The following is a 24,119-nucleotide window of genomic DNA, read 5'->3' on the forward strand; positions in this document are numbered from 1 at the left end:
GCTTAATTTCACAAAAACCTGGCTGCACAAATCTGTTTCAGAGGAAACCAATAATTGCTTATAAAAGAAGCGGCGGAACTTACACCTTAAAATTATTAATATGTGAGAAACACAAACACACAAAACTTCTTATGACTCATGAAGCCGAACTCTGAGATATTCTTTCCTTAAACACGACCGAAACCCCAGACCTAATGTTAGGGTTATGGGTGAGCTCGGATGCTTTATTGACACACAGGGAGCAATCATTGATATTTTTCTTATTTTCTGATATCAAAAAATCATTTCTTGATATCAGGAAATCGTATTTTTGATATCAAAAAATCATTTTTTGATTTCAGAAAATGTATTTCTTGATATCAAATAATCGTCAGTATTATTTGATATCAGAAAATCAATTGTTTGATATCATAAAATGGATTTCTTGATATCAAAAAAATATTTTTTGATATAAAAAAATCGAATTTCTGATATCAAGAAATAAAGATTATTTTCTGATATCAAGAAATCGAATTCCTGATATCAAAAAAGGGATTTTTTTTATATCAAAAAATTGAATTCCAGATATCAAGAAATATTTTCTGATATCAAAAAATAAATTTTTGATATCAGGAATTCAATTTTTTGATATCAAGAAATATTTTTTGATATCAGATAATAAGGAATAAATAGTAAAACGGCGCCTCATAGATTACTATATAACACTTTTATATTTTTACAAGTTTAATTAATACTTTGACCAATGAAGTTAAAAGACCTTAAAAATTCCTCCATGCTTTGACATACTCAAATAATGTTTTAGATTTATAAGTCTTGTATTCAGTTTTCAAAATATCATACAGACCCTTATTGATCCTATTACATATATATATCAACGATTATGGTGATTTCAACTTTGCACACAATGGATCATATAAATTGTTATCATTACTTTCGTTTCACTCCCCGTCGCCTGTCTATTCCAATCACTGTGCTATATTTGTGTATGTAAACACGGTCTTTCAATTAGTGCATTATTGATTACCCCGGATAAATAACGTCATTTTAAAGTAAATAGTTTTACGTCACGATGTCCTATGACGCTTTCACCCGAATGACCACAGGTAAACCGGTAGACCGTACAATTCATCGTAACTCGGGCTATTACAGGTAATGCTATTTTCCATTGGTACTAACACTAAAACTGAGACAGTTTACAACGAATTCATTTAAATACTAAAATCACAAAACCATAGATATAAAAATCATATAATAGAGGGGCTTAAAGGGGGGTGGGGGTGGGTGTTATCTGCATGGAAGAACGCAAAATAAAATTGCCATTTCACGATGAAAGAACAATTAAAACTTTCTTGCACGTTGATCTTTATACCGATTTCACGAAACACGGTGAATAACGAACTTTTTTCACGTCTGCATGTGAAATAAAAATGGCAAAACACGTACGAAAATAACCCTTTACCACCCTCATAATTGGCTATTATATCTATGACAAAACCGTGCATAGTAGGTCGTGAACTTTTCCCACAAATTTATTTTGACTGACGTTTGGAAAGATTTGCATTGTATACCACATAGACAGATTTAGCAAATATAACAAAATTTGGAGTACTTTGCTACTTTGCATAGTTGCCATATTGCCTTATCATGAGGACAGCCATTGCAATAGGATTAAACATGCCCTTAAATAGAAATGTGAATATGCCAATTCCTAAGTTGAAATCAACAATTTGTTCGCATATAGGTGAATTATACATGTTGTTTGCCTTCTGTTCGTTTACTAATGAACATTATTATTAAACTTTGAAAACTTTCACCTTTTCAGTCTAAAAATCGGAAGCATGACCATAGTATAATTGCTATATAGAATAACGAAAAATCGTAAAAAGCAAAATTCAAAATAGAAATAAAGATACAAGAAGAGGTTGTTCATGATTTGTTCGCTTGTAGGGAAACACCTTACAGGTTAAATTTTCAGGTTAAACATCTGTTAACTTACCTGATTTCTTAGGTTTTCGGCCAAATTCTACACACTATACCAGACGGGGATGCTTATTTATACATCCTGCACATAAAAAAGACAATCGAAGTCACCCTACTTTAAAAAGGTTTGACTGCCATAGTTTTACACTCAAGCCATTACCCTTATATAGTTTTTTGTTCATAATGCGGCTATTATATTGGCAAAGAATGATACATGCTTTAAGATAATAACACTTTTGTCCAGGGCCCAAGTGTATGTTATATATTGTAATTGTTTGTCTTGTTTATTGTGTATGTACAGTATGTTATATGTGTTATATGCATGTAGGCCTTTCGCAAGGTAAGGGTAAATAACTCACATATTTGCACAATTAAGTCGAGCTGCTGTGTTTATTTTGTTTTTCAATTATGTAGACTTGTTAGTAGAAAGTTTTGATAGAAAAGTTATTTTCTTTTGAATTCTGTTTAAATATGTACCTCCTTAACAAAAATGAGTTGCAAAAGTCGATCATTTGCTTTAAAAAAAATAAATTTGGCTTGCCCTCAAAACAAAAACCTAGTTGTCCTTTCCATTTTCAAAGCCTTCAGTCCCCCTGTCAAAGTTTTGTATTTAGTAAGTTTTCATTTAAATTGCCTCCAAAACATCTATTTCAGATAAGTATGTTATGCATTATTATTTAGGACAGATAAATAAATTATTATTATAGATTTAAATTCATCTGGCATGTCCCGCACACTGGGTAATACAATCTATGTTCCAAATAAAGTAAATTGATTGAAAATTTAAAAAAAACACTAAAAAAATGATCTTGTTAATGTTTCATGACCATGGAACTAGATAACTTAACTCTTTAAGTTTACTGCATAATCTTGTATGTATTGTTTTTATTTTATCCATATTTAGGGCCCTATAGAGAGCTGCTTACTTATTTATAGACCAAATCATTTAGGCTTTATCTACATTTTCCTTCATAAAAATAGCATCAGATCAATTTTCAATATTTGCAGAGTTTTTGCAGAAGTTTTACATTTAAGTAGCTGTTTTTGTTGAAATTATAAATTTCAAATGCGTTGGAAAAAATTTAGTGTTTATTTTTTAATGAGCTGTGTCGGATAGAAATTGACCTTATGCATAGATTATCAATACATTTGTTAACCTATTTCAGGTTAAAATATCTCTCTGCAAAATATGTAAGTGTTTGAAAATTGAGTTGATATAAGAACCCTACAAAACAGATCAAAAATCATCTTTTATTTCGTATTTGAATGTTCCAAAATCAACCAAAGTCTGATACATGTACATGTATAAGTACACTTGCATAAGGTCAATTTCTATCCGACACAGCTCATATGTTGTCATGAATACCCATGTACAAAATGTAATTCCATATTATGTTTTAATACCTTTCATATCAACTAAATCTGTAGATCATTGTCCCAGCGTGTTTATTGTTTGTTGAATGTCAGATTATGGTAGGATACTGCCTAACTGGAGAACAAAATTTCATAAAAACAAAGCAAAATTTAGAAAAAAATGAAAAAACTCACTGACAAATAATAAAAAAAAAAAACAATACACAAAGCCTTAAAACAATGCAAAATATGGAAAGAATACATTCAATATCTTTCTGGGACAATTCAAGCTGGAAAATCTACAAATGAAGTTAATATGAATTTCTGTGTTGTGTAATGTAATATTTTTTTGTTAAAATGAGAATTCCATGAAGATTTGTTAAACAATGGACAATCAATGGTGCTCTCGTTTTAGTTATTCCACTGCAGTCTTCAGGGAATTGTACCAATTTCTACAACATAATTGTTTTTTAGTGCAAAGCACATATCATGTTCAAATTATCAGCTTTATCAATCTGATTTGATGTAATTGGAAAGAAATGGAAAATGAATGAGAAGAAAAATGAAGTTGATGTAACACCTAATAGTATATAGATTTGAGAATAAAATAGTTCTGTAGTAAAGTCATAATGAAGATGTCTTGTAGAAGTTTAAGTAACAAGGGCTAAATATGTTATATCGCTGAAATAAAAGAAATTTATTAACCAAAGAATCTTAAAAGTAATGAGCATAAAGTTGCACAATCAATATCCTAAACAATAAAAGTCAAGTGCTAATGGTTATGTAATCTAGCAGAAATCTTTTTTAACAGTAACAAATCAAAACAATACAAAGAAAGATAGTATGAAGAATACAACAGAGACAACCTCTAAATGTCTCTAGTGATTGATTTGTACAGGCACACTGTGACAGGGTTAAGTTTATGATCGAAGCCTACTTAGACCCACCTTACTCAAAGGTCACTCATGATGAATAAAACTCTTAGACCCACCTTACTCAAAGGTCACTCATGAGGAATAAAACGACAAATGATAAAATTCATTACAGTGTATTAAGTATTATAAGGATCAGGACAATAAATAGGATGATAATGAGACTCACAGACTGAAACTAACATCAAACTATTTCATCATTCTGTGACAGTCACTGTCTAACTGTAAATGTAAGGAGCATTCTATACAAATAAATCCTCCCACACTTCATTATCAGTATTGTTCATCAAAACAGTGTCTACAGTATACAAATTAGCAGTATTTTCCATTCTGACTTAGTTCTGGTATGTTTATCACTATGACAAGTTTTGTCTGTAAAGCACTAAATACAAATAAATCATTGATTGGGTAATAAGCTGTTTGGTGGTATGTATAGCATTGACCACTGACAGATGGGTTTGTAAACCTTATGAGTATCAGAGTGCTGAAATCATTTCTATCAAATTGACTGTATTTGTCAGAATGTTAAGACCATTACATTCAAATTAGATCATTCTTGACCCATGTGGTAATCTATAATGAAGTGATTCAGAGTAGACAGATATTGACCAGGCTGGCTGATCATTTAATGGTTGAACCAATTCATAGTCTGAGATATTTATACATTCTATAATTTGATTTGTTTGTATAGAATGCTCTTTATATTCACAACTAGACAGTCATTCTCACAAAATAATGAAACACGTTGACACAGTGCAGCCAATTCATGCTGACTTTGATATCTCAACAATTTGAGTTTGAATTCCTGGGAGAGAACTATATGTATATTTGTTTATTGGGACTTGAATAACGGAAAATTTAGGATATGGCATTTGACTACATGTACATAAAAAAACCAAAAGCAAAGGAACAGAGTGCTTTTATTGATGTTCTTTATGTGAAAGTCACAGTGACAATTTGAATATTTATCCAAATTGCAGATAACTCTTCAAAATTTCCAATAGAAAACCAAATGAAATATTACCAATGATGTTATTAGCACTCATATCATTTTCTTTTATTTCAACTCTAGATGTCTTAGATTGTGTAAAATTTTTTAATGTTCAGCAATTTTTGAAATATCAAATGTTGTACTTGATAATCAAGATCAGGGCAATTATAATTTACAGTGAAAGTCATATCAATTATTACTGAAGCAGTAACTTTTCACATTCATTATTTTATTCATTAATTTATTTGACAGTCGTGACTAACGATGCACCAAAACAGTTAGAATTCTCAGCTACAAACACAATAATCATTCCTGAAAATACAGCTTTAAGTAAGTATAATTTATACATTGACATTTGGGAAATTTACATGGACAAATTTTGACAGGTTTTATGTATGAATAAAGTTTTCATGGACAACAGTGTGAATTATTTACAAGGATTCTATTATTTCCACCTACGTTAACATGGTTAACATGCTGGATGTTCTACTAACGTGTGTAAATGTTATGTAACGGTATCGGTAATTGTCTGTAGACAACAGTAATAAAAAATAATTGTGACAAAACTCTGCAGTGATCCAGTGGGTGATTTTATAGTGATAAAACTAATAACAATATTAAGAAAGAACTCATTTTACACAGTCCAATCGTTTTATAATTGGAAAATGATTTTTATTGTTATTGCACCATTATAATAAAACAGTTAGAATTTCATTCTTCTCTGTTATTTTTATGCTGACTTTTACTATGCTTTTTAAGTGTAGCAATATCCAAGTGGAGATAACATTTTTAGATAGATGTTTAAGGAAATATTGTTGTCCAGCTGTCAAAAATTCTACATTTTTGACTTTGTGTTTAAAAATTCTCTGCCTGCCTGTCAAAATTGCTTTCATTAAGTCTTGTGTTTTATTATATGAAAAAATTGAATTCTTATAAGCATATTTATGTTGTATCTCACTGAATATAATTGTAGAAACAATATCTAGACACCCATCTGACATGCATTAATAATACAAATATCTTTGCAGATTCCACTATAGGTACTATAAAAGCCAGAGATTTAGATGGACCTATGCCTATAATATTTTCTATACAAGATGAGAAAACACGACAACTTGTTAGATTAGGAACAACCACGGGAGATAGTACACGAACAAGACAAGTTGATATCATATTAATAGCACCACTGGACAGAGATAGGGTCAGTTGACAAAGGATATTTATTGATTCATTACTGTTTGCAAATATAACAATGTCACAGACTCAGAATGAGAAATAATTATGCATTATTATATAGTATGTGTTAAATTGTTCTGTAATAATTGAAATGCTTTATTTTGGCATAGAGTTAAAATGAATTATTTTGGGAAAGATGCTACATTGCATGATCATCAGTCATTACAGGTGTTATTAATGGTATGCTTTTGACCCATGTTCACATGAGTAAGTGGAGCTAAGTGCAATTATTATCAGCATCCTAATTGCAATACAATCTTAAGTAAATAAATAGCAATAGTGATCGAGCAATTCAAGCTCTATGGGCCTACTGTTTATCAAAAATATTTTCTGCATTAATCAGAAGTCATATTTGTTAATAAGTTATTCAGAATTTATACAAGAGTTTTGTTTTATTTCAAGAATCCATCAGGTATTAGAATATTGAGTAAAATTTGTATAGTATATAAGAATAATTTTGTTTATTATTCAGGACCCTTCAGACAGGAAGTTATATTTCATTATGGCAGACGGAGATAATACTATAGAACATAATCAGGTATGAATCCTAACTAAGATCTGATGAAATGACTCAGAAAGAGTGCAATTGTTAAACATATATATTAAGTAATACTATATCTCATCTAGCATTAAATTGATTGTGTGTCTCAATTTTAAGTTTTTCAAAATGTTATAGATGATCCTTTGTAGAAATACAACATCTCTCTAATTCTTACCTATTTACTTTACCCAATAGATTCATTTTTTTTTAATAATCAACATGTGGTTTGTTAGATCTCATGTTTAAAATTCAATTGTGATGTCAAATTTTCTTGCTTTGTTCTGAATTTCCTATTCTGATGTCATGAAAAAAAGGTGACCCTACCTAGGCCTGATGACTTCAAGTATAAAAGAAGACATCTTTTTGCAGATTATTGAAAAAGACAGATACAGTTTGTATACATGTACTGGTACTCTAAAAATCATTAGAGAACCAGGTACCACCACGGAAACTCCTGCAATATTATATTTTTCGACTCTTGGCAGTTAAATTTTAAATTATTTAAAAAGCTCTGCAAGCTTCACGTTTTGAATATGAACATTAAAGGTTGTGCTTCTGTAAATATAGACAATGCAATTTCTCATAGAAGCTATTTTACAACTAAACTGTACCACTTTTACTAGGATATTTCGTAAAAAAATCATATCCGGGCTATGCACTACTTTTTGTCGAGCCTGCGATTTTTGAATCCTGTTTATCCATATTTTACTTATAAATGGACTTAGTTTTTCTGCCAGTTAACATTACATTCACTCTGTGGTTAATGTTTTAAAAATTTTAATAACTTTCTTAAACTATCCTGGATTTGTACCAAACTTGGACAGAAGCTTGTTTATGATCAAAAGCTAGTATCTAGAAGGAAATTTTGTAAAAATTTATTTTCTGTTTTTCCCTATATTACTTATAAATGGACTTAGTTTTTCTTCCAGTTAACATTACAAACAGTCTGCATTTAAAGTTTTTAAAACATTTATTAGATTCATAAACCATCCTGGATTTTTACCAAACTTGGACAGAAGCTTCTTACAATCAAAAGATAGTATCTAGAGGAAAATTTTTGGATAATTTTTTCCCCATTTTTGTTGAGCGTATAGGGTTGTGCGTCATGTTTTTAAAATTTATATGCCTTGAACTTCTAAGAGTTTAAAATTATACTAAAACTTTGTACTACCCCTCCCTTTACTTTGAGTCTTCCTGAGAATTCAATTTGTCCGCTATCTAACAGTTTTTATCCTGGAAAAATTCCCAAGTTGTGTCTCTTTGAGATGAAACATGGAGATCATATCTGGGAACCAGTAGATAAACAAAACAAAATATCTATGAATATTAAATATCTCCTAAAAAGAGGTTACATGGTTTGTGAATCAGCTGTATTTACAAAGTGCAACCTATATGTATCCAGTGAAGTAATATATCACACTTGATGCAATGGTAGAATATTTATGTATCTCATTTGGCTTGTAACATATATTTTTGGCATTGACCACATTTTGAAAAAGTTCAACATTTTAAAACTTTATAAATTACTGAACAATTAGCATTTATTGTCATGATTTTAAAATAGTATTGTTTATGTTTCAGCTTATTATTACCATATCATTATATATAACGGATGTAAATGATGAACATCCAGAATTTCATACCAGACGATATAAAGAATCGGTTTTAGAGGTAATATTGTCAGAGGGGTTATATCACTGGTCTGTGAGTTCAAATCGGTCAGATCAAATCAAATCTTCTGTTTCTTATGTACTAATGATGTCTATAAGAAATTTCGGTGTACAAAAAAATAGCATTTCCAAACTAATGACTTTGCTTTACATTAATTGTAAATGAACTGTATTTTAGCTCTTAAAATGAATTGCTTAGGATTGAAAGGGATTTTCATTAAATTTTTTTTATATAACTCATATTCTTTTAGCCAACATATAAATGATGTCCATTAAGTACAAACTTGTCAGTTGTTATGTACGATGATAACCTATATAAAGGATGTGACCAGTACTTATAATTGAGCATGTTGTTTGTATCACAATGTACATCTGTCTAAGAAAATAAGTCTGGGAACTTAATTCACTCATTAATAAAAAGATATTTTAGTCTCACCAGATAATTGATTTTGTGTTGAGACTGCTAATCCATTTTGTCTTTATTTCAAACTATTTATGTCATGTTACATGTTTTATATAATGCAGTTCTATTTTAGTGAAAATTGAATTAGAGGATTAATTTACCAGCATGTCCACGAGATAATTTACCAAGGAGATTATTACATAAATGAACTAAAAAATAAATAGGTGTTTGTTTTTGCTCTGCTTAGCTGTTTGGTTGCTGTCTCAATGTCATTTATTTTACATGTCACTTTATGATGAACTAATATATATGGCTGTTTTGTTTTTGTCATAAAATCTATAGCGCAGACTTTGATAAATCAAAGAAATAAGTGTCTGTAAACCATGTAAATTTTTATATTTCCAGAATGCAGCTATAGGGACAACAGTAGGCCGTGTTTCAGCTATTGATGAAGATAATGGTTTAGGAGGAAAAGTCACTTACTCTATGCAGGTAATCCATGGGATTTTCAACTAATTTATGTAACAAGGAGGTCATACTTACCTCATATTGTTATTTTTCTAATTCGAGATTGATTTGTATTGTGCTTGTGTCTTACAGATTAACAAATTTTGTTTTCTTTCTTAATTGATGATTTTTTTCCTTTAACTGCGACTGCTTCTTATAGATTGATACAGTCTGTGTGACTGTTTTACAGATTTGTACAGTTGATTTGTGACTGTTTTATAGATTGATACATATTTGAACTGTTTCTTCAGATAGGCATGCATATTTTGTGACTGTATCTTATATATTGGTTCATTTAAATTTCACAAAAAGGTAGCAATTCTTCACTGTCATGTATAAAAAGATTCAATATTGTGATAAAAAGTGATGTTTTTTATGTTTTTAATTTATCTATTTCAGGTGAAGAAATATATATCTAGCTTAGATTAGAACATTATATATAAGCCCAACAGGTAAAAAAATATATATACAGTCAGACCTGTATACAAAGGTCACCTTTTCGGGACAGAGATAACTGACCTTGTAAGTGAGATGACCTTTGAATTAAGGTTCAAAATGTAACGATATTACAACAGGGGAACAAGAAGAAGGTAACATGACAAGACAGATTTTTGGTTAAGACAGGTGACCTTTATAGCAGTTTTGACTGTATATATATATACATATTGATTGCAATCAGATTCATTTTATACAAATAATAAACATATTTTTCAGCCAGCAGCCCAAACAGCAGACGACACCTATAAAAATGCTTTCCGAATCGACCCAAACACAGGTGATGTTATCATCAATAATGTACTGGATTATGAACGGCACAACTTTTATGAATTTGTGATCAGTGCTCAGGTAAATTCACATGAATCTGAATCATCAGAAGTCTTTATTTTAATATAAGTCAACCTTTGGCGATGATAGTACATTTGTACATAAATCAGATGTAAAACGTTGGTACTTGTGTATTTGTTTTAGAATTTTCTATTTATTCAGTTAATTTTCAGACATATCCACTGTGGTAAATTTAGTACTGTTCAAACAATTCACTTGCAGCCAATTCAGTCCAGTAATTTGAATCTTGTTTAATTCCATCTCAATATGGGGCTCCAGTAGGGCACACCTATCATCACAAGGTTGCGTTTAAACATATATCCTCTGATCACCAGGTCACTTTTAAGCAAGTTTAAGAAAATCAGTTTTGAACAAATTTAAAAGTCACAGGTCCTTTAATTTGAGACGTCAGGGTACAAGGTCGCTCACCAAGCCCCCAAGGTCCAAGGTATGATAATGTTGGAGCCACCAATATTGTTTTAATGATCATTGCAAGGAAAAAATTTAATAACCATCAGATCTTATCTAAGCCAAGATATGAACCATTTCTTCATAATATGAACATTTTATCACTTTAGGATGGAATGGGACTTAAGAGTACAGCTGATGCAGATTTCGTTGTCACGGTAACAGATATACAGGACACACCTCCTGCATTCTTTAATTTGCCATACAGTGTATCTGTAAAAGAAAACATTTCTTTGGTGAGATATTTTTATTGTTGTTCAATCATGTCTCTACATTTTTTAAGCTTATCATAAACACAAAAATACTTTCGGGATGATGAGGATAATAATATTAATATTGCAACCTTACTTAGATGATTATGTGGTCACATGTAATGGAAAAAAATCTACCTTAAAGTAAACAGATATAATAAATTTAGATAAAAATCATCTCGTCAGAAAAACGAAAAAGTATTTGTCTTTATCCACCCACTGACATATAGATTCGTGATGGATGAAAATTGCTAAATTGGCATTTTTTATGTCATTTGTGAGTAAATTAGATAAGTCTATTGTTGTCACCTGGTAACAGATGTTTAATTGTGATATATATTTTGTTTGTAATACTTTATATGTCCTTGGTAAACATAATCATCATTAAATGGTTTTTATTGATTTCTTTATGTTTTAATGATTTTCCAACTAACAATTATTTTAAGCCAGTTTGAAATGAAGGGCTGTTATGAAGAGAATACTCCTATGATCAATTTTACAAGAAAAAAATTAAATACTCTAGCATGTAAACTTCTAGACTTTAAAAATAAATAAGCTTGTATCAAATTAGCCCAGTTTAAAAACTGAAAATTTCTATTTTCTTGACTATTTTACAGCTAAAAAAAAAGATATTTCTTAACCAATGATTATAGCAGGGCATCAGAAATTTTACTTAAAAATTAATAAGGATCTTTCCCTCATTATGTGTTAACATATAGCTAAGAAAGGTTAATGATTTTTAGGTCACTACCTCTTAGGTCAAGGTCATTGCTACTAAAAGTAGACCAAAACATGTGAAGGAAAGTGGTTTTTGGATACTAAATCAAATATGATATATGGGATTTCAACCTTACTTAGATATATAGTAACATAAAATGAGAGGAAGATCCCTATTAATTTTTAGGTGACATCTCTAAGATCTTGTTACTAAAAATAGACCAAAATTTGTTTAGGAAAGTGGTTTCAATATGCTTGATAAAATACTTTATACCATATTGCAACCTTACTTGAATATGTGGTGCTATATAATGAAAGAAGGATCCCAATTGATTTTGAAGTCACTACAGTATGTCAAAGGTCAAGGTCATGGTTACTGAAAATAGATTTTTGTCAGACATTATCGAAACAGAAAACAACTATCTTCTAGTAAGAGGAAAATGTTTTGCTGAGCAGGTGACTTTCAAATTTATTTACTATTTGCTTATATTTATTTTTTTCTTTTTGAAAAGGGTGAAAAAGTGCTACAAGTGACAGCCTTAGATGGAGATAGAGGAGTTCCAAATAATATAACATATAAATTTACACAGGGTAAGCTTGAAAACATAATGATAGATATGGTTTATAGTTGACATCATGGTTTTGGATGGAACATTGACTAATTTTCCACCAAATTAATCACATCTCCAGTTAAAACGCAAAACAAAGTAACACTTTATTTCTGTACAAAGTTTGTGAAAAACCCTCAGGAACTATAAGATAAATTAAAGCGAGATTTTTAAAATAGTTTTTAATGAGCTTAGGCTGTTTCTTTCAAAGAATATGTTACTAAATACAACATTAGTATAAAAAATTACAATTTTAAAAAGAAATGTATTTACAGAATAATTTTGGTAAAAAAATTTTCTATTGAACATTTAGGAAATAACCAGTTTAACCTATAATTTACAAATGATTTCATCCAATGACTGTATATTTTGTTGCTTGCCTGGGTCAATAGATGAATGTTTTGTTTGAAATATTGAACTTTTTTAGAGTCAATTATGGTGCACTACTTTTACATTTAATTTTATTATTTATAACCTACTTTTGTATATAACATTCCAGGTGATTTTGCAAACTTTTCCTTGAATGAAAATAGTGGTTGGATTACAATAAAAAGTGCTCTAGACAGGGATGATGATGCTGTCACACAGAAGGGAGGGGTGTATGCCATGTATGTACAGGTAAGTGTTCTAGACAGGGATGATGATGCTGTCACACAGAAGGAGGGGTGTATGCCATGTATGTACAGGTAAGTGTTCTAGACAGGGATGATGATGCTGTCACACAGAAGGGAGGGGTGTATGCCATGTATGTACAGGTAAGTGTTACTGGAGGAAGGAGCAAAGATGCAATCAAAGTTAGTTTTATTAATGTATAGATGATTGAATGAAATGCATGAGTAACAAAGTCATTTTGGTGCAGAAAATGGTGTCAGTATCACACATACTGATCTATAATATGTATATAATGTCAGGGATACAGGCTTCAAATGGAGCACTGCTTTATAGAAAAGTTTTTGGAACTTATAAAGGAAAAGTAGACTTGAAAATGCAACTCTATGAATTAATGATTGAAATTTAAAATATGAATATGAGTAATTTATTGAAAATATTTCATATGAAGTTGAAAGATTTTATTGTTTTAGTTGAAATGAATTTGGAATTCACAACAAATCCTTATTAAAAATTTACCATGACCCAGTCTATAAGATTGTCTTTATCCTTTTCAGGCATCAGAAGTTGTGAAACAAGGATCAGCTAATAATGGTCCAACAACAACATCAACACTTGTAACTATCACTGTCGAAGATGTCAATGATAATAAACCGGAATTCAATGCTAACACTTACACGGCAAAGATCCTGGAGAACATGCAAGATGGGGTACCAGTTACCTTGACTGGTGTGACAACTTCTATGTCTGTTAGTGACAAAGATCAGGTACGTACCCGAGTTCTATAATGTATCATCAGTAATTATGAGCCAGAAATTATTATTTAAGCATTATGCAATGATTGATGATTGAGTGTTGGTTGCTTAATGTCCAGTGGCAAATATGTCATGCATGTTCAGGATAAACATTATGCAATGCTGTTTATCTTTGATTTTTATAATCCTTATACTAAAACATCTGTTATGTATTTTTGTTGTGATATATTTAATGATAACTGATACATTGTGGCTCCATGTAACTTTTGTACTTTGTATAAACAGGGACAGAACAGTATATTCAGTTTAAGCTTTGAGAAGAATGGACAGCCATATTATGACTTTTCACCACAGCCTAGCACAGTATACTCTCTTTCACCTATTTTAATTAGAGTCAATAACTCCAAAAATCTGGACTATGAGAAGATGAATTCAACAACATTTCAGGTTTGTAGATTATGGTTTCATTTAAACAAAAGGATCTAGCTAAAGGAATGTAAAGTAAAAAAAAACAATTAGTTTTTGGATGACATGAATACCTGTATTGACCTTAGAGATTTTCAACAATAAGAAAATATATACATCCAGTAAAACTGAAAGCTTATGTGCATTGTAAATGTAACAATTGATAATTACATTGTAAACAGTGAAATACAATAATTTTCTATAAAAAAAGTAGGAATAATGTCTAAACATCATATTTCCCTTTTGAAAATTTAAGACCAGTATGACAAATTCTCACAATTTTTTTAATGAAATATATGTGGAAATTTTATATTTTTGCTGTTACAATAGGTCATAGCCAGAGAAATACACACTGTTGAGAAGAAATCTAGTATAGCTACTGTTACTGTGAACATTGAAGATGTAAATGATATTCCTCCTCAGTTCCAATCTGAAATATTCAGTGCTAGTATACCTGAAAACTCTGCCATAAATACACCTGTCATCACTGTTAATGTAAGTTAATACAATTTATGTAATACCACCATTAAATCATAGTACATCACATCTGGTTTAATACAAAAAGGGTTGAAAAAAATATTCCATTGAATTTGACAGTTGTAGGAAATTAACCCTGCATTTCATTGCAGTAAAAAAACTGTGAGTCATAAACATATATCTTGGGTATTTCAAAGCACCATTCTTTTTATATTTGGTGTTTCTATTAAATATTGTGGAAACTTGAGGTGACATGGTTACTAAAGATTGTAAACAAGAAAAAAAGGGGTGAAATTTGATTGGTTAACTTCTGGTGATGGTTATTTTCTTATATGCAATGAAATTTTATGTGAAATTTTCACTGTAGTACTGGACAGGATAAAACTTGACTCTGACATGCCAAGTATTTCTTTATTTGAAACAAAGATAAATCTGCACATTTTTTCAAAGGTCCCAATTTAACAAAAAATAATAGGGGATAAACAATGGTGGTATTACTCCTGAAGAACTCAATAGACCTTTACACTATATGGGAATCTGCTTTACTTGACATGCAAATTTGTGACTTTTGACTTCAGACAACAATCAAACATGAATCACACAGCAAACAAAACTAAAAAAAGGTATTTAAAGATGGAATTAAACATTGCCTCGGGTCAAGTTAAAATTTTGCTCGCAAATTCATGCATATACATGCCTGTCAGCCAACATTTTGGACTATGATTTAGGCTGTACAGTATGTAACCTATAGTCTGTTTGGTCTCTGGTGGATAGCTGGCTCATTGGCAATCATACCACAACTACAAAAAATGTATTTATCATGTATTGTTACAGATACTAAATTATAAATATATAACAATAACCCTTTCCTTTGATCTATCATGGATGTAACAGTTTTTTTTATAATAATTTCTTGTTTCCAGGCAACAGATGAAGACTCTGGTATATTTGGACAGTTGACTTATTCACTCAGGGGAGGTAATGGGAAGTAAGTTCGTTACTTGCATATTAGAAAAATTGTATTGGAATGGGTACATAAAACAATATCTAGTTGGTAGACTTCTTAACACTGGACACATGGTTCTACCATTTATTGTTCCTTGTCAAGAATAAATATAAATTCAGTAAGACATGTAAAATATACAAGAACTAGAGAAGAAACAACAATGTACTGTAAGACATAATCATATCCTTATGATGGAGTAACCTCAGAGATTACTCAGTTCTCTCCCTTTATAACTTAAACAGTTGAAGAACAGACGAATACAATTAAAAGTTAATTCATAATAAGCTGCTAAATGCAGTTATTCCATCAGAAATTAAAAAAATGCTGGGCTTGAAAACAGATTTTGGACCAGATTATTCACAGTTATGTGCTCAATCCAAGAGAAGGATATAAAAGAATTTAATAGAGAAAATGTGATGTTCTTCACTGTATAAGGAAACAGCAATAAATAAAATAACTACAATATTCAAAAAAGAATACAGCAAATTTTTTTTCAAATCATTACAATTTTGAAACATTTATTCACATTAGAAAAGATTAAGTACTAAAATTAATTTATCTATAGGTTGCACTTTGTAAATACAGCTGTGTCACAAACCACGCCTCTTTTGGGGAGATATATAATATTCATAGATATTTTGTTTTGATTATGTACTGGTTCCCCGATATGATCTCTATGCTGCATCTCATAGAGACATTACTTGGGAATGTTACCAGTATAAATACACATGGATAGCGACCAAATTGAGTTCTGAGGAAGACCCAAAGTGAAGGGAGGGGTGTAGTACAGAATTTTAGTATAAGTTTAAACTCTTGGAAGTTCGTGGCATGTAAACGTTGAAAATATGCTGCACAACCCTAAGTTTTGACCATTGAAAAAATTGTAGTGCATATGAACTTTTCATTCTAAGATATTTTTTAACGAAACTTCATGGTTAAGTGGCACAGTTTTAGCCGTAAAAAGAGTTCCTATGGAAAATTGCATTGTCTATCTTTACAGAAGTATATTTGTATATCTTAAGGTTTGTCATAAATGACAAAACTGGAGAGGTTTCAGTAGCTGGAGAGTTAGATAGAGAGAAAGTTGACGAATACTATCTAACTGTAGAGGCCAAAGACGGTGGAGGATTCCGTTCTACCACAGAGTTACGAATCAACGTCACTGATGAGAACGATAACTCTCCAGAATTCAGAAGAGAGGAGTATTTCAGTACTATTAAAGAGAAAGCCAGTAATTTCCAAAGAGGCAAACTCATTGTGGAGGTATTTTTTGCCTTAAGGGGAAGAAAGTTAAACTGGTGAAGCTGAAGAAAAAACATACAAAATGAATTACATTTAAAAAAATTGGAGTTATCTGTCATCATTATGATAAATTCTCCAAATTTATTCCAACTTTTTGTGCTAAAATGGATAGCTAATTTAATTTTTTTTAATTTTAAGCTTAGCTAATTCTTTTAGTCATTTATATTTAGTACATGACACTGTCAAAAACTTGAGTTACAGTGAGTGTAGCGAAAACTCATTGGCAACATACTTTTGGAAATGTGTTTTTATTGATGTGTAAAAAACTGTGCTTTTAGAATGCAATTTATTTGGATCACGTTATTTCAGGCTTTTGATATAGATGAACCAAACACACCTAACAGCTTAATAAAGTATGAGATTAACCAAACGCCGCCTGGACTTGAAAACAACTTTGAAATAGATATACTGTCAGGGGAGATAACTGTCAAATCTCCCTTAGATTATGAAGCTCTTGATCCAAAACTGAATGGAAAGGTTGTGTTAATTGTAGAGGCCATGGATTGGGGAAATCCTAGGAGGTCAAAGGTCATCAATGTTACCATAGAAGTGGAAGTAATTAAAATCTTTACATTTATAATTATGATATACATATACAAAGTTGAGATTTCAACTCCTTTGTTGTGATTTGAATAGTTTTTATCTACATGTACATGTGGAATTTATAGCATTATTGCTATTTTGTGTACTTTTCCTTTGATTTTTTTTGTAATAATATTTTTAATTAATTATCGCTAGAAACTAAGGGCACAAGTGCCGTTGTCAATGTAAAAGTCACCCACATCTGATACACAAATTAACGATAAAAGATTACCAATGGTCTTTCAAACTCGAGGATGTTTCTAGGCCTCATCTCATTTCAGGACTGTCGACCTTCGATGAGATTGTAGGTGAGAAACACCCTTTTGTTTGAAAAACCATCAATAATCTATATTTAGAAAGATAGGATCTTTACATTGTTACCTCTAATAAACAATTCACATTGCACTAGCTCAGATTCAAAGTAAAAGGGCCTATTGAGATCACTACAGTCTAAAAAAGAAGAAAAATAGAAACTAACATGTTCATAATTAAATATGGTATCAAAAAAGTAAAATAACAAAAATACCGAACTCCAAAGAAAATTCAAATCGGAAGGTCCCTTATCAAATGGCAAAATCAAAAACTCAAACACATCAAACAAATGGGAAAACAACTGCCATATTCCTGACTTGGTAAAATATAGCTTGATATTACATGTCATAATCATAATCATTGTTATTTATTTAAAAAGCTTTTTTTATACACAATGAAAAGATGACTAGACCTTTTGAAAATGACAAATATATTGCTTTATATATATTAAGATGGAAGAAATAACATATTCTCTCTTTAAGAATTGTCGCTTGCTTATATTAAAAAAAAAAAATAATGGAAGTTTTTTTCCTGCGAAATAAGAGATAATGTCTTTTGTCTTCAGGATGTAAATGATAATGCTCCGGTATTTAACCAGCCAAGTTATACAGCCCATGTTTTAGAGAATGCAACAGATTCAACTGTTGTTACACAGATCAAGGCCACTGATGCTGACGGCACATTTCCCAACAATGAATTTGTTTACAGAATAGACAGTGGATCACAAGATCAGTTTAGAATTAACTTCAAAACTGGAGAAATAAGTGTAGAAACTGGTGCTAAGTTGGACAGAGAAACCAAAAGTTTATATATTTTGAATGTCTCTGCAACAGATAGAGGGTCTACTACTCTAGTTGGATATTGTCAAGTAAAGATCTATGTAGACGATGTTAATGATGAAAGTCCAATATTCACTTCATCAAGGACAGTACATGTTAGTGAGAACACTCCTAAAACATCTGAGGTGGTGACAGACTTCACTGCAACAGATCCTGATTCTGATACTGATCTTCATTACAGTTTAATAGAGAATAGAACAACAGCATTTGATGAGAATGGATTTGAAGTTGATGTAGGAAAATATAACATTCAGGTATGGAATAAAAAATGGTATCATTACAAAGGTGTTTAAATGAGAATGATATAGGACAACATCAATATTGAACACATAAAAGGAATTGGTATGAAATACTGTGGAAAAGGCTAAGATATTTATGAAAATAGAAATAAATAAATAAAAGTAAAAGACAAGGCAAATTAAGATTGGAAAATTTACTTGTGTATTATATATTCATCCACAGATCCATGTCCCAGAAGATGAAGTTTAAAATTCCTTATATAATTCTAATGCAATTATTTTGTATCAATGGTTCTGATTGGATGACAGTAAGCGTAAAATTCTCTATCTCCTTGTCTGTAACTAAGGAAGCCGACATTTTGAATTGCGGAATGTATTGACATGTAAGTTCTACAATAATAACAAAAAAACTCACATGTTGCACCTAGCAATTTTCTTTTTATCAAATTTTATTACATTTTGAAGCGGCCAAGAAGCCAGAAAACGCCAGTTGTTTACGTTTGACGCCGGAAGCATACCTATGGCGTCACCTAGTTTAGGGGCCAAATAAGATAACATCTTTTCGCGGAATTTTCTTTCATGAAAATTTTACACTGGAATAATGATTGGAATTCAATTATGTACTTGTTTTGCATTAGAATAGAGATAACTGTAATGTATTTGAAGCTTTGCGGACGTCCATCAGTAGTTTTACTGTCGCAAATACCTGTTTACCTGTCTCCGCTACGCGTCGCCAGGTAAACTAAATTTGCGACAGTAAAACTACCGATGGACGTCCGCAAAGCTTCAAATACAATACAGTTATCACTTAATTATCCTATTACTTGGTTGAAGAGTTATATAATTGTTACTCATTACAAGGTAGATTGAGAAATAAACTTAAATGCAGATTTTTTGCAGATTATCTGATTGTTAATTTTTTGTCGAGCCTGCGACTTTTGTCGCAGAAAGCTCGACATAGGGATAGCGATCCGGCGGCGGCGGCGGCGGCGGCGGCGGCGGCGGCGTTAGCTAACTTCTTAAAAGCTTTATATTTTAGAAGATGGAAGACCTGGATGCTTCATACTTTGTATATGGATGCCTCATGTTACGAAGTTTCCGTCAGTCACATGTCCAATGTCCTTGACCTCATTTTCATGGTTCAGTGACTACTTGAAAAAAAAGTTCAGATTTTTTGTAATGTTAAATTCTCTCTTATTATAAGTAATAGGATAACTATATTTGGTATGTGCGTACCTTGCAAGGTCCTCATGCCCGTCAGACAGTTTTCACTTGACCTCGACCTCATTTCATGGATCAGTGAACAAGGTTAAGTTTTCGTGGTCAAGTCCATATCTCAGATACTATAAGCAATAGGTCTAGTATATTCGGTGTATGGAAGGACTGTAAGGTGTACATGTCCAACTGGCGGGTGTCATCTGACCTTGACCTCATTTTCATGGTTCAGTGGTTATAGTTAAGTTTTTGTGTTTTGGTCTGTTTTTCTTATACTGTATGCAATAGGTCTACTATATTTGGTGTATGGAATGATTGTAAGGTGTACATGTCTAGCTGGCAGGTGTCATCTGACCTTGACCTCATTTTCATGGTTCAGTGGTCAAAGTTAAGTTTTTGAGTTTTGGTCTTTCTTTCTAATACTGCATGCAATAGGTCAGCTATATTTGGTGTATGGAATGATTGTAAGGTGTACATGTCTAGCTGGCAGGTGTCATCTTACCTTGACCACATTTTCATGGTTCAGTGGTCAAAGTTAAGTTTTTGAGTTTTGGTCTTCTTTTCTAATACGTTATGCAATAGTTCAACTATATTTGGTGTATGGAAATATTTTATGATCTATATGTCAGTCACGCAGGTTTTATTTGACCTTGACCTCATTTTCAAGGTTCATTGCTCAGTGTTAAGTTTTTGTGTTTTTGTCTGTTTTTCTTAAACTATAAGCAATAGGTCAACTATATTTGTTGTATGGAAGAATTGTTAGCTGTACATGCCTGCCTAGCATGGTTCATCTGACCTTGACCTTATTTTCATGGTTCATTGGTCAATGTTTAGTTTACTTGGTTAATGTTAAGTTTATGTGACAGTTGTAATAAAGCTTTATATTTAGGACTATCAACATAATATCAATGATTAGTAAAGAAGGCGAGACATTTCAGCGTGTGCACTCTTGTTATTTTGTATTTGTTTTCTATTTTTAGGACTATTTTATGGTTGAAGAAAACAGTGGAATAATAAAAGTTAACAAGGACAATATAAACCGAGAAACAGCAGAGAAAATAGTTCTACAAATTTTAGTTGAGGACAAAAATGGTGTGATGCATAATCCACAAACAGCTACAGGTAATATATGTCAATTTATAATTGGACGTATGGATGTCTTATGTCAGGAATACTGTAGTTATTTTTGCCTCAGCTGCGATGAAATTCTTGGAAAGCGAGACTTAGGGATTGCTTTTCCGTCTCCAGCTCAGGCTCTGGCGTCAACAATTGTTAAGTTAGTTTGATAGGAACTACTTGTGATAGATCATTGATATTTGATATAAAGTTGCATTACTATCAGTTCATATCAGTTTGACGACTATTTTGGGGCCCTGCCCCCTAGGACATGGTCCAGTGACTTTGAATTAATTAGCAATTTTCAATGTTAAGTTTTCTGCCTGAGTCAGTTTGATAAGAACTAATTGTGATAGATCAATGATATGTTGTGTAAAGTTGCATTACTATCAGTACTTATCAGTTTGACAACTATTTTGAGGCCCTGCCCCCTAGAACATGGTCCAGTGATTTTGAATTAATTAGCAATTTTCAATGGTTAGTTTTCTGCTTAAGTTAGTTTGATAAGATCTGCTTGTGATAGATCAATGATATTTTGTATGAAGTCGCATTACTATCAGTACATATCAGTTTGACGACTATTTTGAGGCCCTGCCCCCAAGGACATGGTCCAGTGACTTTGAATTAATAAGCAATTTTCAATATTAAGATTTCTGCTTAAGTTAGTTTGATAGGATCTACTTGTGATGGATCAATAACATTTTGTTCAAAGTTGCATGACTATCAGTACATATCAGTTTGACGACTATTTTGAGGTCCTGTCCCCTAGGACATAATCGAGTGACTTTGAATTAATTAGCAATTTTCAATGTTAAGTTTTTCTGCTGAAGTTATATTGATAGGAACTACTTACAATAAACAACAATATTTTCTATAAAGTTACATTACTGTCTGTACATCTCAGTTTGTCAACCATTTTCAGGCCCTGGCCACTAGATCATGGTCCAGTGACTGAATTAATAAGCAATGTTACTGTCCATCAGATTGTCTTTTTCTGAATTATATGCCGATAGGCGAGATATATCTCTGTGTCAACAGTTTATTAAAAGTTATAATTTGAATGTTTGATGCAATATGGAGCTATTATGAAAATAAAAAAATTATTTATTTATGATAATAATATGTAACCATTTTTATACATTTATGCAGGCCATTTCAAACTATTTTCTAATTATTTCCCTTTTTATTAATCAGGCACCCTAACAATAATTCTTGATGACAAGAATGACAACCCACCTACATTTACACCTAGCAGTGAATACCACGTCAACATATCTGAGGGACGAGACATCTTGGATGTTGTAACTACGATATCAGCCATAGATTTGGATAAAAACCAACAAATAAAGTTTTCTGTAGATCCATCAGATTCTACAACATTTCAGATAGATTCTAATACTGGTAAGACAAATAATTGTTCATTTAAGTCCTTAATATTTGGGCCTGCTGTAAATTATGATTTTTGCACACAATCATACAAGCACAAATGCATGCAGACATGAACACAAAGGAAAGAACGAAGGAAATGATGGTAAACATTTAATTTATTAAGATTCAGTATAGCAATATTGATTTATATAGCAATATTGATTTATAAAATTGAGAATGGAAATGGGGAATGTGTCAAAGAGACAACAACCCGACCATAGAACAGACAACAGCAGAAGGTCACCAACAGGTCTTCAATGCAGCGAGAAATTCCCGCACCCGGAGGCGTCCTTCAGCTGGCCCCTAAACAAATATATATACTAGTTCAGTGATAATGAACGCCATACTAAACTCCAAATTGTACACAAGAAACTAAAATTAAAAATAATACAAGACTAACAAAGGCTAGAGGCTCCTGACTTGGGACAGGCGCAAAAATGCGGCGGGGTTAAACATGTTTATGAGATCTCAACCCTCCCCCTATACCTCTAGCCAATGTAGAAAAGTAAACGCATAACAATACGCACATTAAAATTCAGTTCAAGAGAAGTCCGAGTCTGATGTCAGAAGATGTAACCAAAGAAAATAAACAAAATGACAATAATACATAAATAACAACAGACTACTAGCAGTTAACTGACATGCCAGCTCCAGACTTCAATTAAACTGATTGAAAGATTATGTCTTCATCATATGAATATCAGGCACAATCCTTCCCGTTAGGGGTTTAGTATCATACCATCATAACATATATGAGAAGAACATAACCCGTGTAATGCCAACAACTGGTTTTTAAATAAATGTGTTTAGTTCCGATGCAAAGACCCTATGAGTGAATCAATATTAACGCCAAAATATGCAATCTTTAATGACCTTATGTATACATGTCAAATTTTTAACACTACAAGTTCAATTACTCTGGAATCAAAAGGGAGCTTGTTTTTATTTTTTTTAAATGTATAGAAATTTCCTAATTAACAAATTTTAAAGGAAATTGGAGATATCATGAGAAATGTTTAAAAATATTGTTAAATTTACAAGTTCAAAATAACTATGGAACAACAAATTTAAGAATTGTCATAATCACAGTGCAGCGTATCATTCTATAGAACATAACATAATCTAAAAATTTCTAAGATATCTGTGAAAACAAATTTGAGATATCATGAGACACTATTCATATCAAAAAGTGTTTAACAATTTAAGAACAGTTACTCTGGAACAACAAATCTGAATCTATGAAAATTGAAACCAAACTTATCTTTATAGAAGCAAACATTGTTGTTAAAAAT

General features: G+C 31.4%; 1 protein-coding gene across 4 annotated transcripts in view; it reads left to right on the forward strand.

Moving 5' to 3' along the window:
• LOC127710027 (cadherin-23-like) overlaps nucleotides 1-24,119 on the forward strand; it is a 74,483-nt gene that overhangs the window by 19,588 nt on the left and 30,776 nt on the right. For 3 of the 4 annotated variants that reach the window (XR_007985908.1, XM_052215746.1, XM_052215747.1), the window contains exons 4-21: nucleotides 5,509-5,586; nucleotides 6,285-6,457; nucleotides 6,965-7,030; nucleotides 8,615-8,704; nucleotides 9,512-9,598; nucleotides 10,328-10,459; nucleotides 11,017-11,142; nucleotides 12,387-12,465; nucleotides 12,982-13,100; nucleotides 13,649-13,858; nucleotides 14,132-14,293; nucleotides 14,642-14,806; nucleotides 15,712-15,776; nucleotides 16,817-17,057; nucleotides 17,406-17,651; nucleotides 18,556-19,083; nucleotides 21,264-21,405; nucleotides 22,594-22,800. Coding sequence is in view for 3 of the 4 variants with exons in the window: in XM_052215746.1 (XP_052071706.1) it covers nucleotides 5,509-5,586; nucleotides 6,285-6,457; nucleotides 6,965-7,030; nucleotides 8,615-8,704; nucleotides 9,512-9,598; nucleotides 10,328-10,459; nucleotides 11,017-11,142; nucleotides 12,387-12,465; nucleotides 12,982-13,100; nucleotides 13,649-13,858; nucleotides 14,132-14,293; nucleotides 14,642-14,806; nucleotides 15,712-15,776; nucleotides 16,817-17,057; nucleotides 17,406-17,651; nucleotides 18,556-19,083; nucleotides 21,264-21,405; nucleotides 22,594-22,800 (2,916 nt within the window). In the remaining variant the exon portion in view is untranslated. Of the gene's footprint in view, nucleotides 1-5,508; nucleotides 5,587-6,284; nucleotides 6,458-6,964; nucleotides 7,031-8,614; nucleotides 8,705-9,511; nucleotides 9,599-10,327; nucleotides 10,460-11,016; nucleotides 11,143-12,386; nucleotides 12,466-12,981; nucleotides 13,238-13,648; nucleotides 13,859-14,131; nucleotides 14,294-14,641; nucleotides 14,807-15,711; nucleotides 15,777-16,816; nucleotides 17,058-17,405; nucleotides 17,652-18,555; nucleotides 19,084-21,263; nucleotides 21,406-22,593; nucleotides 22,801-24,119 lie in introns of those variants that run through there. The other variant, XM_052215748.1, reaches the window with a different exon arrangement.

The sequence above is a fragment of the Mytilus californianus genome, unplaced genomic scaffold (assembly GCF_021869535.1).
Source record: "Mytilus californianus isolate M0D057914Y unplaced genomic scaffold, xbMytCali1.0.p SCAF_7, whole genome shotgun sequence".
NCBI classification, from domain to species: domain Eukaryota; kingdom Metazoa; phylum Mollusca; class Bivalvia; order Mytilida; family Mytilidae; genus Mytilus; species Mytilus californianus.